This window comes from Carya illinoinensis, chromosome 15 (assembly GCF_018687715.1).
Source record: "Carya illinoinensis cultivar Pawnee chromosome 15, C.illinoinensisPawnee_v1, whole genome shotgun sequence".
Taxonomy (NCBI): Eukaryota; Viridiplantae; Streptophyta; class Magnoliopsida; order Fagales; family Juglandaceae; genus Carya; species Carya illinoinensis.
The window spans coordinates 35,408,321-35,432,344 of record NC_056766.1 but is presented as its reverse complement, the minus strand read 5'-3'; the positions used below and the strand labels follow the sequence as shown (position 1 = coordinate 35,432,344).

Sequence of the window (24,024 nt, the reverse complement as noted above, 5' to 3'; positions counted from 1 at the left end):
TTGTCCCCATGATCTAAGCGCTTCTTCTTTGTGTTAAGTGACAAGTGGGAATACCTTGCGGCCAGGTCATCTGGCATGAATTCTCTATTTGGGCCAATTGGGGGGTCATATGAGAAGATAAGCTCATGAAGACTCCAGTGACCCCTCAAAAGGTTCAAAGCCTTGAGGTCATACGAGCTTGGGTGATTGCCCATCAAGTTGAATTTTTTATCAATGCCTTGCTATCCGATGAGAGTTTCCAAACGTACTTATCTCCTCACGCTTGGCTGCACTATGCGAAACGCTTCATTTCGATGGAGCAGGTCGGTCATCAAGATCGTAAGTATTCCCCTTGTAGACCAGTCAAGGGGAAGGGGAAGAAACCTAAGAGGAGCTCGTCGATCAAGCCAGGTTCCCACGACAATATTATTCGCCCTCCAAGGCAATCCTCAAATGGGGTGTTCGTCTAGTGACCCGCACTGCCTCTGCCTAGGAGGGGGATGGTTTTCCTACCGCTGGGTCAAGCTATGCCGTCACCCATTCGCTATGGTCAAGGCAGCTCGACCCTTCTTCAACGGGTCAGCAACACTCTCCTTACAGCCAGCCCAAATCAATCAGTGGTGACCCCAAACACTCTTTATCTAGGGCAGCACCGCAGGGCTTTCACCCGGAGGGTAGCACCTCCCGCGTTATTTATTGGTATCAATCCTCTCACCCGGTACATGGATGTGAACTATCAAGAATGTGGACGGGGATAGGGTGTGAGGGTCGACTTAGCCACCCTATCCAGGCAAGGATAGGTGCGGGATGGTTAGCTACCTGCTCGTATAGGATGGGTAGCACACCTATTTTCGCTTGGGATTGCAAAATGATACTTCTCTTTCCTTATTTGGATACTAATGTGGCATTATTAAGCCTTTACACTTCATAAATCACCATCCCTAAATTTATATTCAAATTTTAAATTTAAGAAGAAAAGAGATATAAGCATATGGCTGAGCATCTTTTAATGTTATGTAAATGCAATCTCTCACTTGTTTTAAACCCCAAATTCAAATGAAGGTTTTAAAGAAAGCCTTGTCCAAACTTACAAAAGATTAATAAGATAAGAGTTTTACTACACGTAAGCCAGTGTATTAATACAGCATTTATAGTGAGATTCCTTATAACTTTAAAAAAAATTAAAACACCAATCATTTTTTTAATATAATTGATGTGTAAAGTTTCTATATCAGCAGTATATTGAGTGTGCAAGAAATAAAGCTTATGAATAGATTTTCTCATATGATAATTAAGACAATATTGTACTTCTATCATTTGGAGAGGTGAGGACCATCTACAACAAGCAATGTTTTTAGGATTCAGGCACTGAGATAGGATATGGGCCATATGCAATATCAACTGCTTCTCTCAACATTGCATACCTATTTATTTTGTAAAGTATTTTTTGTTTAGTTTGCAAAATCAGCATTTCACATTTCTATTCTTTTGTTTGGAGGCAAAAGATGAATATTGTAATGGAATTGAAGTCATATTTGGACCTTTAAACATTTTTTTTTTTTTTTGTCAAGATTCATTAGTCTCATAATTCCTCTGTCGTTGGGGCTTACAATTAATCTTGAGACTCATTTCTTCTATTGTGCAATCTTCAAATCTTTAGGGGTAGCATGTTCTTGCATTGGCTCAAGTGTTTCACATTCATGCATTCATTGTTTCTTCATAAAAATTAATTCAAGCTTTCATGTAACCTTTGCTGTAATTTTACCATTTATGCAAATCATATGAGTAGTGTTCCATGCTAAGTTTGATACATAGCTTAATTTATAACTTAATCATTTATGAAATAAAAAATAAAAAAAATTGCAAGACCTCCTCTTCAGTGACTTGCTGATTTTAAGCGCGGACTAATGATACAAATACCTTTTTTAGAACTCTTTTTGCAATCTTTTGTAAAGTGAAAGGCATCGTTGGACAAAATTTATGATGAGAATATACTTTAGCGTTCTTTGGTTAAAAATGGATAGTAAAATAGCTGCATTTACACTATAATTCTTAACAATATGTCTCCAAGTAATGCCAATGGAATTTGACAAAACTATTCATTTGACAATATGCCTATTAAATCAGTATTGAGAATTAGAACATTGCACTTTTGATTGACTAGGAAATTGCTTGTATAGTGTGAGGGTACGTTTAGGTAATGTAGTGATCTCAGGTGATCTTTGAATAGTAGTGAAAAGTAAGTAATGCCAAAGGAATGTGGTAATGATAAAATATTGAATATTCATAAAAAGTAAGTGAAAAGTAATGATAAAATAATCAATAGTAGTAGAGTGACCTTAAATCACTCCACTACCCAAATACAACTAAGTCAACTACAACCATAAACACAAATACCAAAATGTGTTTAATCTCGATTCTTAGTATTATTTTTCACAGAAACATCTATTGCCATAGTATTTTTTCACTTACACAACAAAAGGTACCATTACACTATGCCTATACATTCTTGAAATTCTATAGTAAACTATTATCATTTATTCCTCAAAACTAACTTGTACTACTCGTCCCATCAATTTGTGGTGCTTTTATGATTATTTGAGATGCCAATATATATAAGATTATGTAGGGAATTTCTTTTACATAAGGACATGATTACAACCTACTAAGATTGACTCGAAATAGAAATTTGTCATGGGAGCCATTCACTTCGTATTATTGCATATTTGAGGCAATCAAATATAGTTGTCTTCAATGGTAAGGTCTTTTGACAAGCCAAAACATGATATAAGTGACACAAATACTCAGTTACTACCAAGGATTAAGATTTCCTTTTCTAAAGAAAAGATGTTTTTCAGGGTATAATAGAATGAGACTCTAAGGTTTTCTGCTTTCTGCATACCTTTTTGTTTTCAGAAAGAGAACGAAAATCCCAACTGATCACAAATATACTATCACAAGGCTTATTAGTTGTCTGGAGGCTTTAGCTTTGTCAAAGTATCATCTGTCAGGAAATTTAATATTAGTCTAAATCACTTAATTTTCCAGGGGGTGGTTTGAAAGTATCTAAACACCAAAGAGAAAACCCAATAACAGCTTGAGAAATCTCGGGCTGAATCAGATAGGCATTTCAACTAATTAGATTAGAGAAATCCAGAAATCTCATAAACTTGTATTCAAGGTAAAGTATCGAAATTTAGATGAGAACAATTCAATGCAAAGATTGGAACCACTATGGATTGAATGAGATCCAAATGGGATGTGGGTGAGGGAAGAAATAAGACTCAAGGCGTGAAGGAAAGCACAGATTACAGAGAGATTTAGAGAAACAAAGAAGGTTTCAACCGGAGAGCAGACCCGTGTCATAAAGAAAGGCATACATAAGTATGCTAAAGTATTTTCCCTTTCTTTGGGATATTGTACTTTATTATTTTATTTAATACCATTGATTAATTTGATTATAGGATATTAGAATGGAAAATTGGAATGCTAGACTTAATATGATTTAGTGGCCATTCGGATTAGGAAAGACTCTCATCTCATCTCATTATTACAAATTTATCAAATTTTCACACAAAATATAATCAACAATTCAATTTTTTCAAATCACAATTCAACCCTTTCAAATCTTAAAATAATAATAATATTAAAAAATAATATTTTATTTAATTTTCAACTTTTATCTAAAATCATCTCACATCAATTTATATTAATTTATAAATTTATTTTTATAAGATTTCTTCGTAAATTAGCGCTTCTCATAATTGATCACCTATTTTATACATTTTCAATTTTCAAACATTATTTAAACTTCTATAACCATTTAATAATTATCATTTTTTAATTAAATTAATATTGTAATCTTATTATCAACTAAAAATAATTAGTATATAATCTCATAAACATAAAAAAAAAAAAAAAAAGAATTACTCTTAAACTATGATAAGATATTACATAATTAAAAACTAATAATTGTGTAAGAGATTGTACGGATATGAAATCTTTTAAGAGAATAACTTCTAGTAGGTGTCTCATATGATGCTTAATTATTGGAGACCAATGGAGATGTGTCACGTAAGGGTTACATAAAAAGCATTGAAAGACGCGCAACAGGAGATTCCCTATTCAATCGAGACCCCCTCCCCATCCTCTCTCTCTCTCTCTCTCCGAAAGGCGAAAACACAGAATTTGAACCCAAAGTTTTAAGTATTATTTCAAGAGGAACTCAACATCACAAAACATGCAGTTTGGTTTTGAATTTTTGTTTGGGGACGTCTATGATTAGGGTTCGATAATTTGAGTTTTAGATGGTAGAAAGTTGGAATCAGGTCTTTATATGTTCTGTTTGGTCACTGAGAAAATGCAAGAAACTGGGATTTTGAAACTTAGGTATTAGTTGCAGTTTTATTGAATTTTCTTGCAGTCTATGTACAAACATATTCAAAAGAGATACTTTTTTCATTAAAAAAAAAACCACAAAAATATACAAATCACTCCGTCTGGAATCAAGTACGAGGCCACAATTGATTTAAAGAGGGAAGAATTTATATTTGAAAGAAAATAAGGTGGTGGAGGAATTAGGAAGGAAAAACATGTAATATTTCAATGTCCCAAAACCAAAACGAAGTAGATCGCATGCGCTCCATGTTCTCTTTTTTCTTCCTTTTGCCACATTTTATCGGCAATCAAATAGAATTAAATGCACCAACCAACCACCACTGCTGCTATACCCAACCAACCAACATTCCTAAAGCCAGTGTCCAAAAAGAGAACCACAATCTTCAAAAGTAAATTAAAAATTGAAAATCCAATAGTGACAGATTGCTTACTGACTAGATGGACAAGAACATGAGCAATCTGTTGGTTGCCGGACAAGGAGATGCATTTTGTAGCATTCTTGCAAAATTGACAAGTTTTAGGTTGACGAGAGGAAAGGAGAGAGACAGAAAGAGATGGAGTGAAGGAGCGAGAGAGGCAGCATGCATTTCTAGTTTTCACCTTTGAGTGAGAGAGAGAGATAGGGAGAGAGAGAGGATGGGGAAGGGGGTCTAGATTCAACAAGGGATCCCCTGTTGCACGCCTCTCAATGTTTTTCGTGTAGCCTTTACGTGGCACGTCCTCATTGGTCTCCGATAATTAAGCATAGTAGAAGACACCTATTAGAACTGTTTCTCATCTTTTAATAAGATAAAAATATAAACTTCAACCATACTTGAAAATAATTAATTAATAATAACCCATAAGGGCCATAGGTTGTAGAAACTATTGACAAATGTTTAAGAATTTTTTATTTTCTTTTTGTTAACAATAAATGCAACACAAGGACTTCATAGGGTTTATCAATTCAATTCAGATAGCATTTTTGTTTAAGCAAAATTAATTGTGGAGTTTTGATGTGATCACATGTAGGAGGAGTGATGTTATGATCACACCTAATTACATTTGAGAGAGTTCACTCATGCCAGTTGTTTATAATAGATGCAGGATATTCTCCATTTTAGTTTATATTTTCTATTTTCATAATAAATCTTTTTTTAGCAGAGAGAATCAATAAATTTGTAAAATATAAAGTTGGTTTTTCGCTGCAAAGAGATTTTACGAAAGTAAATTTACAAACTTATGTAGTTTGATGTAATATGTTAGATTGTAAAGCTAGTTTTATTATAAAATATATATAATATATCATATGAAATCATGTCAATATGTGAATTTATTTTATGAGATATAAGATAAATATTTTAACTACAAAAGAGAAATGCTTTATATATTATGATTTTCAACCTAAATCAAAACCCTGCTGCTAGTCTTTTGTTGAAACTTAAAAGGGAATCAATCATATAGTGCCTTTCGAGTAAGAACAATGAATACTTCTAAGTTATAGAAGATTTCATTTTCAAAACATTTTTAAAAAATGTTAAAAAATATTATAATAGTTTTACCCTAAAAAGAGTTGCCAATATTTTGACTAAGTTGGATTGGGCTGAGCTTAAAACCAAAATCCAATAACATTGCATGCCTATCTATTTTGTAAAGTCTTTTTTGTTTAGTTTGCAGAATCAACATTTTGCATTTCTATTTTTTTATTTGGACCATTACACATTTTTTTTGGTCAAGATTCATTAGTCTCATAATTCTTCAATCATTGGGGCTTACAATTCACCTTGAGACTCCTTTCTTCTATTGTGCAATCTTCAAATCTTTAGGGGTACTAGCATGTACGTGCATTGGCTCAGGTTTTTCATATTCATGCATTCATTTTTTCTTCATAAAAATTAATACAAGTTTTCATGTAACCTTTGTTGTAATGCTACCATTTATTAAAAAAAAGGATTACAAGACCTACTCTTCAATGATTTGTTGATTTTAAGAGCAAACTAATGATACAAATACCTTTTTTTAGAACTCTTTTTACAATCTTCTGTAAAGTGAAAGCCATGGTTATACAAAAAATTATGATGAAAATATAATATAGCATTGTTTGGTTAAAAATGGATGGTAAAATAGCTGTATTTACATTATTATTCTTAACTGCAAGTCTCCAAGTAATGCCAATGGAATTTGACAAAACTATCTATTTGACAATATGCCTATCAGATCAGTATTAAGGATTAGAACAATGCGCATTTGATTGAGTAGGAAATTGATTGAATAGTATAAGGGTACATTAAGGTAATGAGGTGATCGTAGATGATCTGTGAATAATAATAATAAATTAATGAGAAAATACTGAAAATTAGTAAAAAAATAGATGAAAAGTAAGTGATAAAATAATGAATAGTAGTAGAGTGACCTCAAATCACTCTACTACCTAAACACAACCTACATGATCAGCTTCAACCATAAACACCATTAGAAATTGTGTTTAATCTCGATCCCTAGTATTATTCTTCACAGAAAATTCTATTTCTATAGTATTTTTTCACTTACACAACAAAAAGTATCCTTACACTGTGCCTATACATTCTTGAAATCCTATAGTAAATTATTATCATATATTCCTCAAAACTGACCTCTGGTACTCTTCCCATCAATTTGTGGTGCTTTATGGTTATTTGAACTACCTATATATATATATATAAGATTATGTAGGGAATTTCATTTACATAAGGACATGATTACAACTTACCAAGATCGACTCAAAGAATTATAAATTTGTCATGGGAGCCATTCACTAGGTATTATTGCATATTTGAGGCAATCAAATATAGTTGTCTTCCATAGTAAGGTCTTTTGACAAGCTAAAACATGATATAAGTGACACAAATACAAGGTTACTACCAAGGATTAAGATTTCATTTTCTAAGAAAAAGATGTTTTTCAGGGTATAATAGAATCATAATGGAGAGCCATTGTACTCGAAGAATCACCTAGAGGTCGTGATGGGGAAGACAAAAAAGGCTTCGGTGGGATTTGCAAAGAGTCGAGGCTTCCTTCTAGCATATCCACAACTCTACTCATCGTCGGACGATTTGATGGATCAGTTTGTATACAACACAAACCCACTATTAGCATCTTCTTTATATTTTGTTCGTCCTTTTCATTTATGATGCCTTGCATCCATAGTTCTTTATCTAGTTCAAGGTGTCTGTATATCCAATGTGGAAAGTATGTTTCACTGGTATTAGGGGGGAGATCGGTCCGGTCCGGTCCGGTTCCGGGGGGTTTGATGGACCGGACCGGACCTATTCGGTCCAGGGATTCCCTACCCTGGACCGGACCGAATCTCAATGGAACCGGGCGGTCCGGTCCCATTCGGGACGGTCCGGTCCGGTCGGTCCAATCGGTCCGACCGGACTCCAAATGGGCCAATGGCCCAATTTTTTTCTTACATCAATTTCGGCCCAACAGTTAAAATCCACTAATAATTTATCTAATTTGAAGCCCAAAATACCAAAAAAATACTTAGAAAGAAAAATAAAAATAACCATTAAAAAAAATTATCTATATACAATAAATTTGAATAAAATATTTTACTACCAAATGAAGAAAAATTTCTATATACGTTCCAAACAATTTAAAGATCAATCAATTATAGTATATACTATTTAATATTTATCGTATATCTAAAAAAGGAAAGAAAGCTCTTCTAACAAGAGAAAAATATAGCAAAAATCGATTTTCATGTATCTTACTTTACATACATGATACATGGTACATCAAATTATTACAATCTGCATTCTAAAAGGCCAGAAAAATAAAAATCCATTCCCAAGCAATCTGCAAGCATATTTAAAAAATTCAAACCTGCAAGCATATTTAAAAACTAAAAATTAAAAAGTCTTAAAAAAAAGAACTATCAAAGATTAGAAGTTATATTTAATAATTTACATCAAAAGCACTGATGCACAGTGCACTATAACAGACTAACACTAGCATAAATTACGTAAAAAATAAAAAAAAGACCAACAGTAGCATCTAAAAGTTAACATAATTACATCAAAACAAAATACAAATTATACAATTAGGTAATTGTTTAATCAGTCCCTGACTATTAGCAAATTCCTCACGATCAATTTCTCCATCAAGGTTGAGATCACGATTCACAGATCTGCAGATAAAAAAGTAAAAAACCAAGGCGTTAACCTATTGGTGAACATAATAAAAATCAACCTTTAAACATTAGGTTAGTCTGTTATAAAATAAATCAACTCAGTTGGTACAGCATTTGAGTTGGTACAAAACAAGATGATATTGGTGAACATAAAATAAATCAACCTTTAGTTAGCCTTTTACACAAGCTGTAACTGAGTCTTTTTACCATGCACTTCTTCAAAGTGCAGCAATTAATGACACAAGGCCTAGATAAGATGGTTTTAGGAGAGGATTAATGACACAAGGCCTTGATATGTACAGAATCACTATAAAACAAGATGTTTATTGAGTTTAACTTGTGAATTTTTCAAGTATTAAAGTCCAAATATAATAGAGAAGCAGATTTTACAAACAAATCACATCTAGAAAGAAATAAAATTGGGAAAAATAAATATAGATTTTAAACAGAATTCATGTCTTACATGATTACATCAACATTGGGTTAAGACTCGGTAGCCATTTCATTTGATCCTTCTACAGAATAAGCCAATTCCCCAACAAGTTCTCCTTCAATCCATAAAAATTTAATACAAAACAAATGAAATAAAGTTAAAATAATATAGAAGATAAAACAAAATATACCACAAAATAAATCAAAGTTAATTGATTACATACCCATATCTATCTGCTTCTCAAATTCCTCCACTTCATCCATTAAAGTCCTAAGGCTTATTGGAGTAGAGGAAGAACGGAGCCAATTTTGTGCACATATGAGAGCCTCAACCATCATCGGATTTAAACTACTTCGGAAAGGGTCAAGTACACGACCTGCAGTGCTGAATGTAGATTCAGAGGCCACAGTAGATACCGGTATTGCAAGTACATCACGTGCAACCTTTGAAAGTATGCGATATCTAACTGAATTCACCTTCCACCAATTTAGTAGGTCAAAATTATCACCTTCATCCTCACATTTTTCAGCTAGATATCTATCAACCTCTGACCTGCTTTCCAAAGAGTCTTCTGACTGTAACTCTTGCTTAAATTGGGCCATCAATGCAGCATGTCTATTCGTAGACTGAGTTGTGGAAGGACTCGCATCTTCACGTGGGGAACTTGTGCGTTGAGGAGAACTCCCTTCTTCATTTTGGATGTATGCCTCATACATGCGGATAAATGCATTTTTCACCTTCCAACTCATATCAATGATTTTTGATTGATCATATGCATACATTTTTCTCAACCCAAAGTCAAGATATCGCATCTTGTAACGAGGATCAAGAACAATCCCAACGTACAACAGCATATTCTGATTATCCATATTCTCCCAATACTTTTCAAACTTTCTCTTCATATTTGAGGCCATTAATCCCACCACGGGACTTCCTTCTTCACACTCTATGTTAATGGCATTTCTAATATTCACCAACTCCGAAAAAAAGGTATTGCAAGTTACATACTCACCCCCCGAGAAGCGTAAAGTTGCATCATGAAATAATGCAAGAAACTTCTCAAACAACCGTACCTTATCCCAATCGGATGCATTGGGAGGCCCTAACTTCTTTGACTTTCTTCTAGTTACCACATCACCTTCATCATCGTCATCATCATCATCTCCAATACTACTTAAAAAGCACATATCTTCTTCCTCCAACCGATCAAAAGCTTTTCTAAATTTCCCAGCCCTCTCCAACATAAGATAGGTGGAGTTCCACCTAGTTGGTACATCTAGGCAAACATGACTTTTGCATTTAATCTCTTCCAATGCCACACACTTCTTAAATGTATCCCACCTTTGAGGGGAGGATTTAACATACTTCACAACACCCCTCACCTTCGCAATAGACTCCTCATACTCTTTCAATCCCTCACGCACAATTAAATTTAGAATGTGTGCACAACATCGAACATGCAAGAATTCATGTTCCAAGACCGTATCCCTCCTATACTTGGTTTTTTTTTTCAAATAAGAAATGGCCCCATTATTAGAACTTGCATTATCAAGAGTGATAGCAAGTATTTTCGGTCGCCCCCAATCATGCAAACACAACTCTATGCCCTTACCAAGTGTATCACCCTTGTGATTTTCAACCAAAGAAAAGGAAAGAATCCTCTTATGTAGCTTCCAGTCATCATCAATAAAATGTGCTGTAAGACACATATAATTAAGATTTTGCACGGATGTCCATGTATCCGTGGTGAGGGAAATTCGTTGCCCTCGAAGAGCACTTTTTAATTTTATTTTTTCACTGATAAACAAATTAAAACAATCCTTCGCAATCGTCCAACGGGATGGAATCCCTACCCACTTAGGGCAAACCACAAGCATAAACTTTCTAAAACCCTCCCCTTCAACAAACCTAAATGGCAACTCATCAACAATAATCATCTCTGTCAAGGCTTGTCGGCAAGCCTCAACACTAAATGAAATGGGCACAAGTCCCCTACCACCACTACCTCCCTCCATTTTCCAACCTAGAGTCGTCTGGGACTTATCCGTATTCTTAAATGGACCTTTCTTACATTGCTTCTCAATGTGATGCTTCATAGACTTTGTACCATTGATCTTTGTATCACACGCATACGAAGCACCACAGTAATTACATGCAGCCCTAGGTTTAGTGGGATCCCCTTTTGATATTCTTGTAAAGTGATCCCAAACCATTGACCTAACTCTACCACTTTGTGACCCACCAATGTTAGATTTATCACTTACATTGGGTGGGGGTGGGGGTGGGGGCGGAGGCATACCAGGGCTTTGTATTGACTCTTGCACCTCATTGGTTGAAGTTGACGAATCCATCTAGAAAAATAAACAACCAACAATTAGTGTAATAAGTTTTTCTAGAACAATTGGCTGTCCGTAGCCTGGAAACAACCCTAATATCCACCAATATCCAACACACAAACAACCCTAATATCCATCCAGGCATCCACATTGGCTTCATCAAAGCCATCTTCAAAAATTGATGAAAAGTACAAGTTTTCCATAAATCTAAGACCTTTCTATCCATAATCCCACATTGGATTAGCCATTTGATTCATCAAAATGATAATATAAATTTATTTTTATAATAATAATTTTATAAAAAAAAATAAGATTTTTCAGTTCGCTCGAGCGGAATGTCGAGCGAGAGTCGAGCGCTCAACTCTGCCTGATTTCGCTCGAGCGGAATGTCAAGCGAGAGTCGAGCGCTCAACTCTGCCTGATTTCGCTCGAGCGGAATGTCGAGCGAGAGTCGAGCGCTCAACTCTGCCTGATTTCGCTCGAGCAGAATGTCGAGCGAGAGTCGAGCGCTCAACTCTGCCTGAGTTCGCTCGAGCTGAAAGTCGAGCGAGCGTCGAGCGCTCCACTCTGCCTGGGTTCGCTCGAGCAGCAAGTACGCGAGGCTCGAGCGAACCCATCTGTTTTCCAGAAATGGGCACAAGTCGCCAATGCTCTAAAATCCACAACTATCCAGCACACAAACAAGCCTAATATCCACAACTATCAAGCAAATTAACAAAAATAATAACTAATAGGTAAGATATAAAAATAATAGAGAGAGAGAGAGAGAGAGAGAGAGAGAGAGAGAGAGAGAGAGAGAGAGAGGCACCTCGTTTGAGATGCGACGGAGGGGCAAGTGGGCAATGGCACAGCGTCGGCAATGGGTTACGGCTTGGAGGGGATGCGCACGGCACGGGGCTAGGATCTGTAGAATCAAGTGAGCGTCGACTGAGAGTTGAGAGAGAAAGTGAAGAGTGAAGACTGAAGGAGGAGTGGAGGGAATCGGGGGGGAGGGGGGGGGGGAAAGGGAAATTATGTGCTGAAACGGCGCCGTTTCAGCACATAATTTCAGAAAAAAATATATGGGTTGCGTGAAACGGCGCCGTTTCACCCAACCCATATAACTTCTTCTAAAATCTAATTCTAAACAATAAAAAAAAATTAATAAGTTGGTAAAAATATATTTAAGTTAGTAAAAATAAAATTAGGTAAACTATTTAATGTGTATTATTTAATTAAATCATTAAAAAAATCACTAGTTAATTGTTAATTTAGTTAATTATTAGTTATTACTAACTTAGAGAGTTTTTTTTTGTTTTTGAAATTTACTAACTTAGTAATAGTAATTTACTATTATACTAATACTATTAGTCTATTAGTAATTTAGTATATAGTAAATTAGTAATATTTATTAACTTATTTACTATAGTCTAATAACTAGATAGTCTAGATGTAATAACTAGTAACTAATAATATTAATATGTAATAACACTAGTTAGTAGTTACACTAGTACTAATAGATAATAACTTAAATATATTAATTTAATATATAACTAATAGTATACTATAATTACTATTATATATATTAGTAATTTACTATATACTAAATTACTAATAGACTATTATACTAATATAGTAATACTATTAGTCTATTAATATATAGTAAATTAGTAATATTTATTAACTTATTTATTATAAGTTTATAAATTATAACTAATAACTAGATGTAAATATCATGTAATACTAATAACTAGTAGTCATTTATTAATATAGACGGTTAGTGATTTAGTCTTAGTCTTAGTAAGTTAGTATAAATATTATTATATTAGTATTATTGTATTAGTATAAAATTATATATATTAATAATTAGTATGATAAATATTAGCCTATTAGGTAAGAGAAAAATTATAAATAATTATAGATTATATACAATTATAAATAATTATATACAATTATAAAAATTATAAATAATTATATATAATTATAATTATTATATAAATAATAAAATATATTAATATTCATTCGGTTCGGTTCGGTCCGGTCCGGGGCAAAACCCCCCTGAACCGGGACCGAACCGAAACCTGTCGGTCCAGAGAAAATAGGACCGAAACCGACCGGACATTCTACCGGTTCGGTTCGGTCCGGACCGAAACTGCCGGTCCGATCGGTTTTGCCGGTCCGGACCGTCCGATACTCTCCCCTAACTGGTATGATCAATCTCAACATCTATATTATTTGTACCCCCAACCATTTCTAAAACCATCATTCCGTAGCTATAACATCGGATTTATGTGAGACCCCTCCAAAATTTCTACAAAATACTTCCGGAGCTATATATCCCATGGTGCCTCTTGCACCCAACATTGATATGATACTATTTTCTCTAGGGCATATTTTTGCAAGGCCAAAATCAGAAATCTTTGGATAGAAGTTCGCATCCAGAAGAATGTTGTGAGGCTTAATGTCAAAATGCAAGATTCGTGTGTTACAACCTTTGTGTAAGTACTCTAATCCTCGAGCTATGCCAACGGCAATCATGTATAATGTTTCCCATCCCAATTGATGATGATCAACTTTTGGTGGAGCTTTTCGGTATATGAACTTCTCGAGAGATCCATTAGGCATAAATTCGTAGGTGAGAGCTCTTTTAAAACCCTCGAAGCAAAAGCCTCTAAGAGTAACAATGTTGATATGGGAGGTCCTACTAATACTCGTAACCTCGTTAATGAATTCCTCTCCATCTCCTTTTGATTCTTTCAAAACTTTCACTGCTACAAGAGAACCATCTTGTAACTTTCCCTTGTAGACACAACCATAGCCTCCTTGGCCTAATTGATCTATGAAGAAGTTGGTCATTTTCTTAATATCTGAGTAACTGTATCTTCTTATTGAGAATGGTCCATTATTCTTTAGAAATGTCTCTACACTTTGATGTGTTAGATTTTCCTTCTTGAAAAAATGAATGATATTAATGGATGTAAACTTTCTCTTGTAGCAAAGGCCAATTATCAGAACTCCAATTACAATAGATAAACTGGCTGTAAACAAAGAATAAAGATTATGTAGTTATGTAGTGCATAAAGAAAAGTTAATCAAAATTACATTTTTTGTGGTGACACCAAACTAAAACTTAAGGAGGAAATTATACTACGTCTTGGAAATAGCTATCTTAAGCAAAATTGGGAGTTAACTTGTGAATAACATGCAAACATAAAGCCTCCTTGGAGCATGAAAAATGTAAAAAAAAAAACAAAAACAAAAAAAAAAAGTGATGGAAGGCTCAAGTTTTCACCATCATTGCTAGTTTTAGAAACTTTCCAATGGAGGAACCTTATATCTCTATTGAAGTTATACTTTAAGAGGTGTTCATTAGCCACACCTTGAGAAGGATTACGAAGGAGTTAAAGCTTATATGCACTAAACAACTCCAAATGGGCTCGTTTGAGTTTTGTAAGTAGTCCAAACAAGTATTGTGTATTAATCTAAAAAAGAAACTAGGGTGAAGAGGTATCTTACCCAATACTATTATCATCACTTTCGATCTGCCGACCTTCTTGCCTACATAAAAATTTGCAAAAAAAGAGTGTACCATTTTATTCGAAAGTTTTAAACCATTTAAGAGAAAATCCAACAAATTCAAATTGACATTCTTTGAAATCGAACAGTACTTAACAAAGAACAAGACCAAGGTATAAATTTCTAATGGGAATTAATACAGACACAGAGATACTATATGAAAGTAAACCCACAAACTGATATAATTTCATATATTCTATTTGATCTACCTTACAATAATAGTAACTTTACAATTTGACATACTGCATTAAGTCACACCAATTTATGAATTTATTTTTGCGTGATTCATTTGTGACTAAAATATTTCTCAATACAAGTATAGATTTCATAGCAATAAGTTTATATTTTTTTTAATAAAAACATTAAAAAAAGGGCATGATTTTCACTAATTAAGGGTGAAATCATGATTTTTTTTTTTTGATAGAAAGATGCTACATTGCATTCATTCGGTAAACGAAGTTACAAATGTAACTTATAAGTCAGGAGAACCAGACTATAAAATCAACTAACGCAACTGCTCATGAGCTTCCCCGCACATAAAGTGACGGACATTGCCTTAAACTTCCAAGACTCTCAAAAAAGAGAGTAAGCGCTCTGTATAATCAGAGACTGAAAAGCTCCTCCGACCTCTAGGGAGGCGGAATGCGGAGACATTCACCACGAACAAACAGTTCAATAGCACAGACCCATACTAAAAACTATTTAAAAAACAGAAATCCAACAAAACAAGAAACCAACAAAACTAAAAAATATAAATAAAACACAACCACGAGCACGGGAGGGCTCCGGCGGCACACCCTCCACAGGCAATCGGCATCACAAACCCAACGGCACGAGCACCCAGCTTGCGTATGGACCACAGAAACCTCTCAAAGAAGGCCGGCCGTACGACCACCGGCCGTAGCATCGACCGCCGCTCTGAGCACTTTGCCTCAGATTGAGGCCGCCCAACAGCACCTCACCTCACTGTGGACTCCACCTGAAAAGGGTAGAACAAAGAAACAACCAAACATAGCAGCAGAGCCGTGCAAACAACACCAACATCTGCTACACAAAATCCGGGCACAACCACTGGCGATACAGGGCACAACACCAGACACCGAAAGCAACCTCCATTAACGGAGATACAGGGTACTGCTCCGGCTACAGGCCAACCGCGGCATGGACCGAACAACAAAAAGAAAACTGGACGCCGATAAAAGGAAACACCGAAAAAAAGACAAATCTACCGGCGAAACAGAGGCCGTGCCGGACTCAAAAAGAAACCTGGGAGGAAAACCGCCACCCGGAGGCTGACAGCCAAAGCCTGAGGATCCAGAAAAGGCCGAGAAGATCCTCTGAAGGTAGCCCGTGGTTGTGCGTGAGGTCCACTCGCCGTAGGGAGCCCAAGCTTCGTTCCGCGCGTGCGAGCTACGCCCCACTCCGCCTGGCACCGCATTCGGTGGGTTTGTAGATCGGTATCTAAGCAGCATCCCGGAGGGGCGTGTGTTAACGTTCGGCAGCTGGGCGGCCCGGGGCGGTAATCCTCCTTTATTGGCCTGAAAAAACCTAACAATCGGAAAAAAACTAACTATTAAACGGATAGAGAGAGGGAGGGGAGCGGGAGGCGAAGCTCCCACACCCCCCCCCGGGGTGGCGCGGCTCTGGGTTGGGGGAGGTTTGAGATAGAGCAGAGACGGGGACGCGGTTCAGGAGAGAGAGTCTCTCGCTCAGTCTTTGATTTTTCCGAAATCATGATTATATTATATAACAAAGCATACGATCTAATGTTGTGAATAGTCCTCAAAGTATGCTACTCATTAATACGGCTTATTATGTACGCTACTACAGTTCCCAACAAAAACTACCGTAAACTTATATCGATGGTAAAAATTTTTTTAAACATTTTTTAAACCTCTTCAACTGTTTTTTTTTTTTTTTTCAAAAAACTATTAATTTATTAATAAATATTTTTTAATTATTAAATAAAAAAACAATCGAAATACTATGATATTTGCACTTCTGTTCCGGACAGATATACGTGAGTGATGCTGGAATGTTAAGATTGTGTGACTTTGGTTAAGGAACTGTTTTCCAAGTGGAAAACACCAGTGCCACGGATATTTTTTTTACCAAAATTCTTTACCGAAGCCTTTTTTTTTTTTTTTTTTTTTTCATTTTTTTATATCTTTTTTACTTAGTGATCAAATAAATGTTTTTAAATGAATATGTGATTTTTTTTTTTTAAAAATATATAAATAGTTTTAAAAAGTGGTAAAAAAAAAAGTTCTAACTAATCAGTAGAAGATTTCGATCTTCTGTGGACGTAGCAACATCCTTTCCAAATACTCGTTAAAATTGTCCGTATGTGTTTCAGTTAATTAATAAGGATGCTTCTACTCCACCGCTCCAAACACTACCGTCAATGATAATTATAATTTTTTTAAATTTTTTTATATGTATTTTTTAACACTTTTAAATATTTTTTAAAAAAATAAAAAAAAAAATCAAAATATTATTAAATAATCAATAGGTAAAAAAAAATTAAAAACTAAATAAAAAATTCAAACAGAAAGAATGAATGGTGAGAATATCATTTTTCAATTAATAATTAACAGCATATATAACTTGATACCAAAATGCTAATTTGAAAATTCATTTTAAAAATTGAGTACCAAAATCTATTTTCAAAATGGTTATCTGCCATTTGGCAATAAAATCTGATTTCTTCACTCTTCTTCTCTTTAATAAATAAATTAATTAATTAACCTTCACGTTCGATATATTAATTTCTTATAATAAATAATTTACTACGAAATATTCTCGCTTTAATGGAAAGAAATCAGCTTAATACTTGTTAATAATAATTTATGACTCATATATGATCTTATACTTACGAACCATGGGGTATACTGCTTTTCATCGCATGATATCATGAGGACTAATTGGTAATTAAGATCACAAAAAAACAATCAAAGTAGTAGTCTAATATTGACTCAAAGCTGGAGTATTCCTAGCCATTTCCTCCCTTTGAATGTTGACCATATCATAAGGCTAGGTCTGAGATATTAAACCATGGCTTGTGGGGGTGCCCTTAATTTAGAGCTTCAACTTTCGTTATTATGATGAATTGATTAATCTATCTACGGAAAAACAAGTCTAAACTTTTTAATAAACTCAGCAAACAGATCGATATTTGTAGAAATCTTAAGTCACATTAATTAGTTGTATTTTTTAAAAAATATTGTTGTTTTAACTTTTTCAAAATTTTAAGTTCCACATCAAAACTCACATCCAATTGAAAGGCCGTGGGAGCAGAGAAAAAACATGTGCATACCGTCTGAGTTTTTTGCACCACAATTAAGAGACTGCACTCCGTCACGGCAAAAGCAGACAAACCGGGAGGTGATATTATAGCCGCATCTCCCACCGGAGTTCTCACACCCAGTACAGGCAATCAGCAACGATCGATCGTATTCCACCTCAAACCCTTCCTTCAGAGCTTTCTCCAGTAACGGTGCGGCTCCACCCACAGGGACTTCATTGAAAGCAGTCGTTTTGAAAATGGGAACTTGCACAGTAGCATCACACAATTGGTTAAATTCAGACAGATTGATACTGGGCGGCAAAGTGTCGTTTACGAAATAACCATTAATATTCCTATCTCCTGGGCTGCATTCAAATCTATTGCCGGCCGGCATGGAGACGGTTTGAGAGCAATTATAGAAGAAAGTTAGGTTCTGAACGGTTGAAGTATAGTCATACAAGATGTAATTCAAAGAGGTATTCAGCTTTGTTTCAGGACAAAGATTTCCCCAGAGGTCCATTCTTGCAATGGTCATATTGTTTGTATTCTGGTTGAAATTCAGTACCCGGAACTCTAGCTCTTCAATTGCAAAACAGGTTATTCATTATTGTCTCTATCATTGGAGCACTTCAACTCGTACCCCTTATCCCTATGCCCGCAATAGTCCAGCCGACCATCGTCTATCCAGTAAGGGAACGAAATGTTTTCGAAGCTTCCACAGTGGTAGGGACGACCGCACTCCACGAATAAGGGATCATCGCCGATGCAGTAAGATGGTGGAAGTAGTAATATGATGAAGAAGGAGATGTGGAGGATGGAAGGTAGAGATGTAGAGAAATATGGGGCGTCCATGTTTGTAAGGAAAGCGGGTACTGGGGTGAGAGATGACCAGATGATGAAGATGATGATGATGAGGGTATGTTAATCATGTTAGTGTGGGACACAGCATATTAACCGTTGAACAATGACTGGATCAAAACGAGAGAAATAATTAACACGCAAGTTGACCATAATTTTGTTTGGTGGGAGAATTTGGAGATCGATCGAGATTGTTTCAGATAATATTTAATTTAATAATGAAGGAAATGAATATTTCAAATCTATCTTCTTTTTATTTCAAAAGAAAAAAGAAAAAAATATCATTAAGGTATGTAAAGTACTACGTACAAATAAACGTACAATTGTGAAGCTGTGTGGAGATGGAAGAGAATTTGGGATGTGCAATAAAGATTGGCCATGCATTTAAGATTAAGGAATGATAGGGAAGTAAGCAAAACGCGTGCTGAGAAGATCAATAAAAACATTTGAGAAATGCTTTGATTATAAATGTATTTCATAAAAATAAATTTATTGATTGATGTGAGCTAATGTGATATATTAAATTATAAAGTTATTATTATTGTAAAATAGTTATAATATATCACATGAAATTACGTTAGTTTATGAGTTTACTTTTATAAAATTTCTTTATAGTTGTATCAATACTAAACAATTCCACAAAGATTAGGTTTCAAACTAATCATTACAACTTTCTCAAACTTACAAACAAAAAGTAAAAAACAATTCAATTTTTTCAAATATAAAAAAAAAATTAACAATTATATTTTAACAATATTTTAATTTTATAATATTTTTATTCAATTTTTTCTCTCTACTTTTCTAAAATCTAATAAATATTTAATTCAAACTATTTCATTATTATTTACAAACCATCTTGTTACAACAACCCCAAACTTGTGTTTAACTAACTGCGTACCACTACGCGATATTTTTGTGTTCTTGAAATACTACGCGATATTTTTGTGTTCTTGAAATAAAGTTGTCGGCATTCGAGCAATTCAAAGACAAAGCAAACGTGTTTGCTTAGTTCAACCAAAGGAGTAAGATGTGGTTGATTGTTGAATCAAACTCAATTCATTTCAAATTAATTATTGATGTGATTCACTATTTTTTCAATTTCGCATAAAAAAGTTAAACTCATCTCAACTTATTTCATATATTTCAACTTAAAAAGTTAAACCTATCTCAACCTAAAAAAATTGAACCCATCTCAACAGGAGGCTTTAGGACTTGTTCAAAATGAGTCATGCATGTTAACTTTCTAAATCATTGTGCACGTCAAGCTAAAAAAGTCTCTCTTTTTCAAAGAATCAATACCTCAGCTTAGAACAAATTAAACATAACTATCTTAACAAGTTATAACAATAATATATATATATATTTTTTGGTACATTTTTTTTATTTCATTTCTTTTGTCTTTATTAGGTTATTTGTCCACCAAAATTAATATCAACGGAGAAAATGAAGATTGAAGAAGGAAACAAATTAGTTACATTGCTTGGATAACTTATCTTGTGTATTTGAACTATTAATAGCAATGATATCTTCTATGCATCGATCCTGGCCTTCTATATGAACTTCTTGGGTTCTCAGCTAGGAAAATTTAATTCCTATATAGTGCACACTTAGTAAAGTACTTATATCATGACATGATTTATTTTGAAAGTAAAATGCTTATATGATATGATTGGATTTAGAAGCTAAATTTTAATATATGGGTCTTATAAATCAAATATTACTGTTTATGTATTATAGATAATGTGCTCTGCACACCGACTTGATAACAAAATAACTCTTAAAACTTTTGAAGCCATTTGACAAAAATATGTTTTTTAAAATTTTTTAAATATTACATATATAATTTTACCTGTGGTCGATACAAATAAATCTGAATATTTTTTTAAAAAAGTTACACAATCTCCGCACACCATATTTTTTTTTTAATTTTTTCATTTATCAAATATTTAATATATGAATAATGAATATAAAAATTTAATTTGTTTAAGAAGAATAAATTAAAAAAATAATAAAAAATTAAAAAATTTTAAAAAATATTATGTGTATAGGTTGGGAGGTTAAATAGTATTACTCGTAATAATATCATTTATCTTTTGTCAATAAACTTGTTGGAGCCTTTTTATTGGATACTTTTTTTAGTTGGATATCAGTGTTCGATTGAACTAACATTTGTAATAATATTTTGTTAAGAGATTTTATGTTATAGTTCTTTTTTATTTTTTACATAAAAAATATAAAGGATATTTTTAAAAGCATTATACATTTTACACAAAAATATAGGGACATTTTGGGGAGATCAAATTAATCTTTTAGGATTCCCATAAATAAACGAAGCATAGATCAAATAATGGCGTGTGTTACTGGGAATCCAACTACATCATTATGAGTTTAGCCATATTTTTAAGATTCTAGATTCGACTTCACATCACTAAGAATGTAAATGCGAGGAAATATTAGATTCTGCGAACTTAACCCCCCATTAATCTTTTTACGTAAGTAATGCTATACTAAGATTTACCTACTTCTCCTTCTCCTTCTCCTTCTTCTTCTTCTTTAAAGCTATACTAAGACCTAAAATGGGAGATTAATATCATTTGTTGAAACATATATAATATGCTTTTAAGGTTTTCTAATCATTATTTTGTACTTATATAATCTTCACTCCTCGTCTAGGTTCACATTATTATTATTATTATTATTATTATTATTATTATTCTAGCTTCTTGTTGTTCAAAAAATTATTTGAAGTAGGTGAAGTAGGAAGAAATAGAGGAATGAGTAGGGATGTAAGTTTCTCGATCGGACCGAAAAATGAGATCGAACTTAATGATTCCGGTCAGTCCAAACCAGACTGATAAGGGAATTCGTCAATTTCGATCCATATAAGTTTAGACTTTTGGTTTTTGGTCCAGTCCTAGGGTGTGGGCTTTTCACCCTGAACTAGAGTAGACTGACCAAATAGTATATATATATATATATATTATATAGATATTATTTTATATAGATATGGATATTTTTATGTATATGTTTTCCTTTTGTTTTCTATTTTTTATTTTATTTGGAGTTTGGATGATATTGCATTTTTCAATTTCTCTTTCTATATTTTTTGTTTTTAATTTTATTATAATGATTGCTAATTTTCATAAATGGATATGGATAATTTGGACGATTTTTCCAACTTTTCTCTAGGATTTTCAAAAATATAATGTGCAAATAAAGTTAAAAAGTTAGATGTTCAAAATTGGAAACATTTTGGGCCTTTTGGTATAGTTCGGCCGAAAATATACATTAAAAAGTAATTTTGGACTTTTTGTATGTTTGGATCATTTTGTATTGGCCCGAATCAAATTGGACTGAACAGATCTACTGGAGCAATAGAAAATAGTACTATAAGGGGTTCCCCCCCCGGGGCCTGAGGCCCAGGAACACGGGGCCCAAACTAAAAGGATAACCCTCCTGCCCAAAAAAAAAGCCCATGGGTGCCTGGAGGCCCTAGAAGAAGAAGAACGAATAGCATTGAAACCCCAATGCTACGTTGCCTAGCCCTGGAAGGGTCGAACAGGTAGACAGTCCGTACGAGCAAAGGACCTGTAACCCTCTAACAACAAACAAAAAAGGAAAGTGCGACCCAATGTATTACACCTGCTACTAGTAGATGAGACAGAAGACTATGCCGCAATAAATGCACCCTCCAGAAAGCCACACCTCAATAAATAAGCATGGCTGAAGAAACTGCGGGGAGGACACTCCTCCTACTATAGGGCATGGGTGCCTAATCCCAGAGACCAGGTATAAAAACGACTCCTAGAGTCCCAAGCATCTAGATAAAGGTAGACTCTCTAAACTCTCTCTATTCATATACACACTTCTCCAAAGGTGATACTGACTTGTGGTGTTTTCTATTTTCTTTGTGTTCGCAGGAGCTATACTAAAGATCCGAGCTACTAAGGGCCCGGCTCTGTTTTATTCATGCCTTGGCTCGGCTGGAGCTACAGTATGATAAGCTATCCTTGTGGTATAAGTGCTTCTTCTTTTTGTCGGGCGAGAGGTGGGAATAGACCCCCGGGCAAGTCGTTCAACAGGTTTTCCCTGTTAGGGCCTATTGCGGGGTCGTGCAAGAAGATAAACTCGTGAAGACCCCACGACCCCACAAGAGGTTACATGCCTTGAGGTATTACGAGCTTGGGTGGCCGCCTACTAGGCTAAAGCTTTTACGGATGCCTTGCTATCCAATGAAAGCTTGTGAGAGTACTTACCACCTCACGCTCGGTTGTGCAATACGGAATGCTCCATTCCGACGGAGCAGGTCGATCATCAAGGCTGTAAACATTCCCCTAGCACACTAGACGTGGAGAAGGGAAAGAAACCCAAGAGGAGCTCTCTGGTCAAGCTGAATTCCCGCAATGACATCATTCGCCCTCTAGGGCAATCCTCAAATTGGGTGTTTGTCGAGTGACCCGCACTGCCTCCACCCAAGAGGTGGTCCGTTTCCATGCCGCCAGGTCGAGCTATGTTGCCTTCCATTCCAGGGGGTCAGGGCGGCTCAGCCCTCCTTCAGCAAGTCTGCAACACTCTCTTTACAGCCAACTAGAATCAATCAATGGTGACCCTGAATGCTCCTTATCCTACCCCGCTAGGTGTCAGCAACACCGCGAGGCTTTCTCTCGACAAGCAGCACCTCGCCACGATATTTCTTAGTGTCAATCCTTTCACCCGACAAATGGATGCGAACTGTCAAGAATGTGGGTAGGGATAGGGTGTGAGGGTCGACTTAGCGTCCCTATCCAGGCAAGGATAGGGTGCAAGATGGTTAACTACCCGCCCGTATAGGATTGGTAGCACCCCTATTTTCACTTGAGATTGCAAAAGGATACTTCTCTTTCCTTATTTGGATACCAATGTGGTATTATTAAGCCTTTACATTTCACAAATCATCATCCCTAAATTTATATTCAAATTTTAAATTTAAGAATAAGAGAGTTATAAACATACGACTTAGTATCTTTTAATGTTACGTAAATGCAAT

General features: G+C 34.8%; 1 protein-coding gene and 1 pseudogene across 1 annotated transcript; both read right to left on the bottom strand.

The window, feature by feature from the left end:
• Positions 1–7,106: 7,106 nt before the first annotated feature.
• On the bottom strand, positions 7,107–14,134 carry LOC122295579 (annotated as a pseudogene).
• LOC122295580 (zinc finger BED domain-containing protein RICESLEEPER 1-like) lies at positions 8,235–9,920 on the bottom strand. The gene is made up of 3 exons (XM_043104655.1): positions 9,187–9,920; positions 8,994–9,078; positions 8,235–8,527 (listed from the first exon to the last, which is right to left on the bottom strand). Exons 1-2 carry the CDS (start codon positions 9,875–9,877, stop codon positions 9,014–9,016), a joined length of 756 nt encoding a protein of 251 aa, XP_042960589.1. The 5' UTR covers positions 9,878–9,920; the 3' UTR covers positions 8,235–8,527; positions 8,994–9,013.
• Positions 14,135–24,024: the final 9,890 nt, after the last annotated feature.

Coding starts and splice junctions, on each gene's coding strand:
- LOC122295580 (XM_043104655.1), bottom strand. CDS start 9,877: ATGGCCTCAAATATGAAGAGAAAGTTTGAAAAGTATTGGGAGAATATG. Junction 9,079..9,186: donor TGAGAAGCAGATAGATATGG/GTATGTAATCAA, acceptor TATGGATTGAAG/GAGAACTTGTTGGGGAATTG.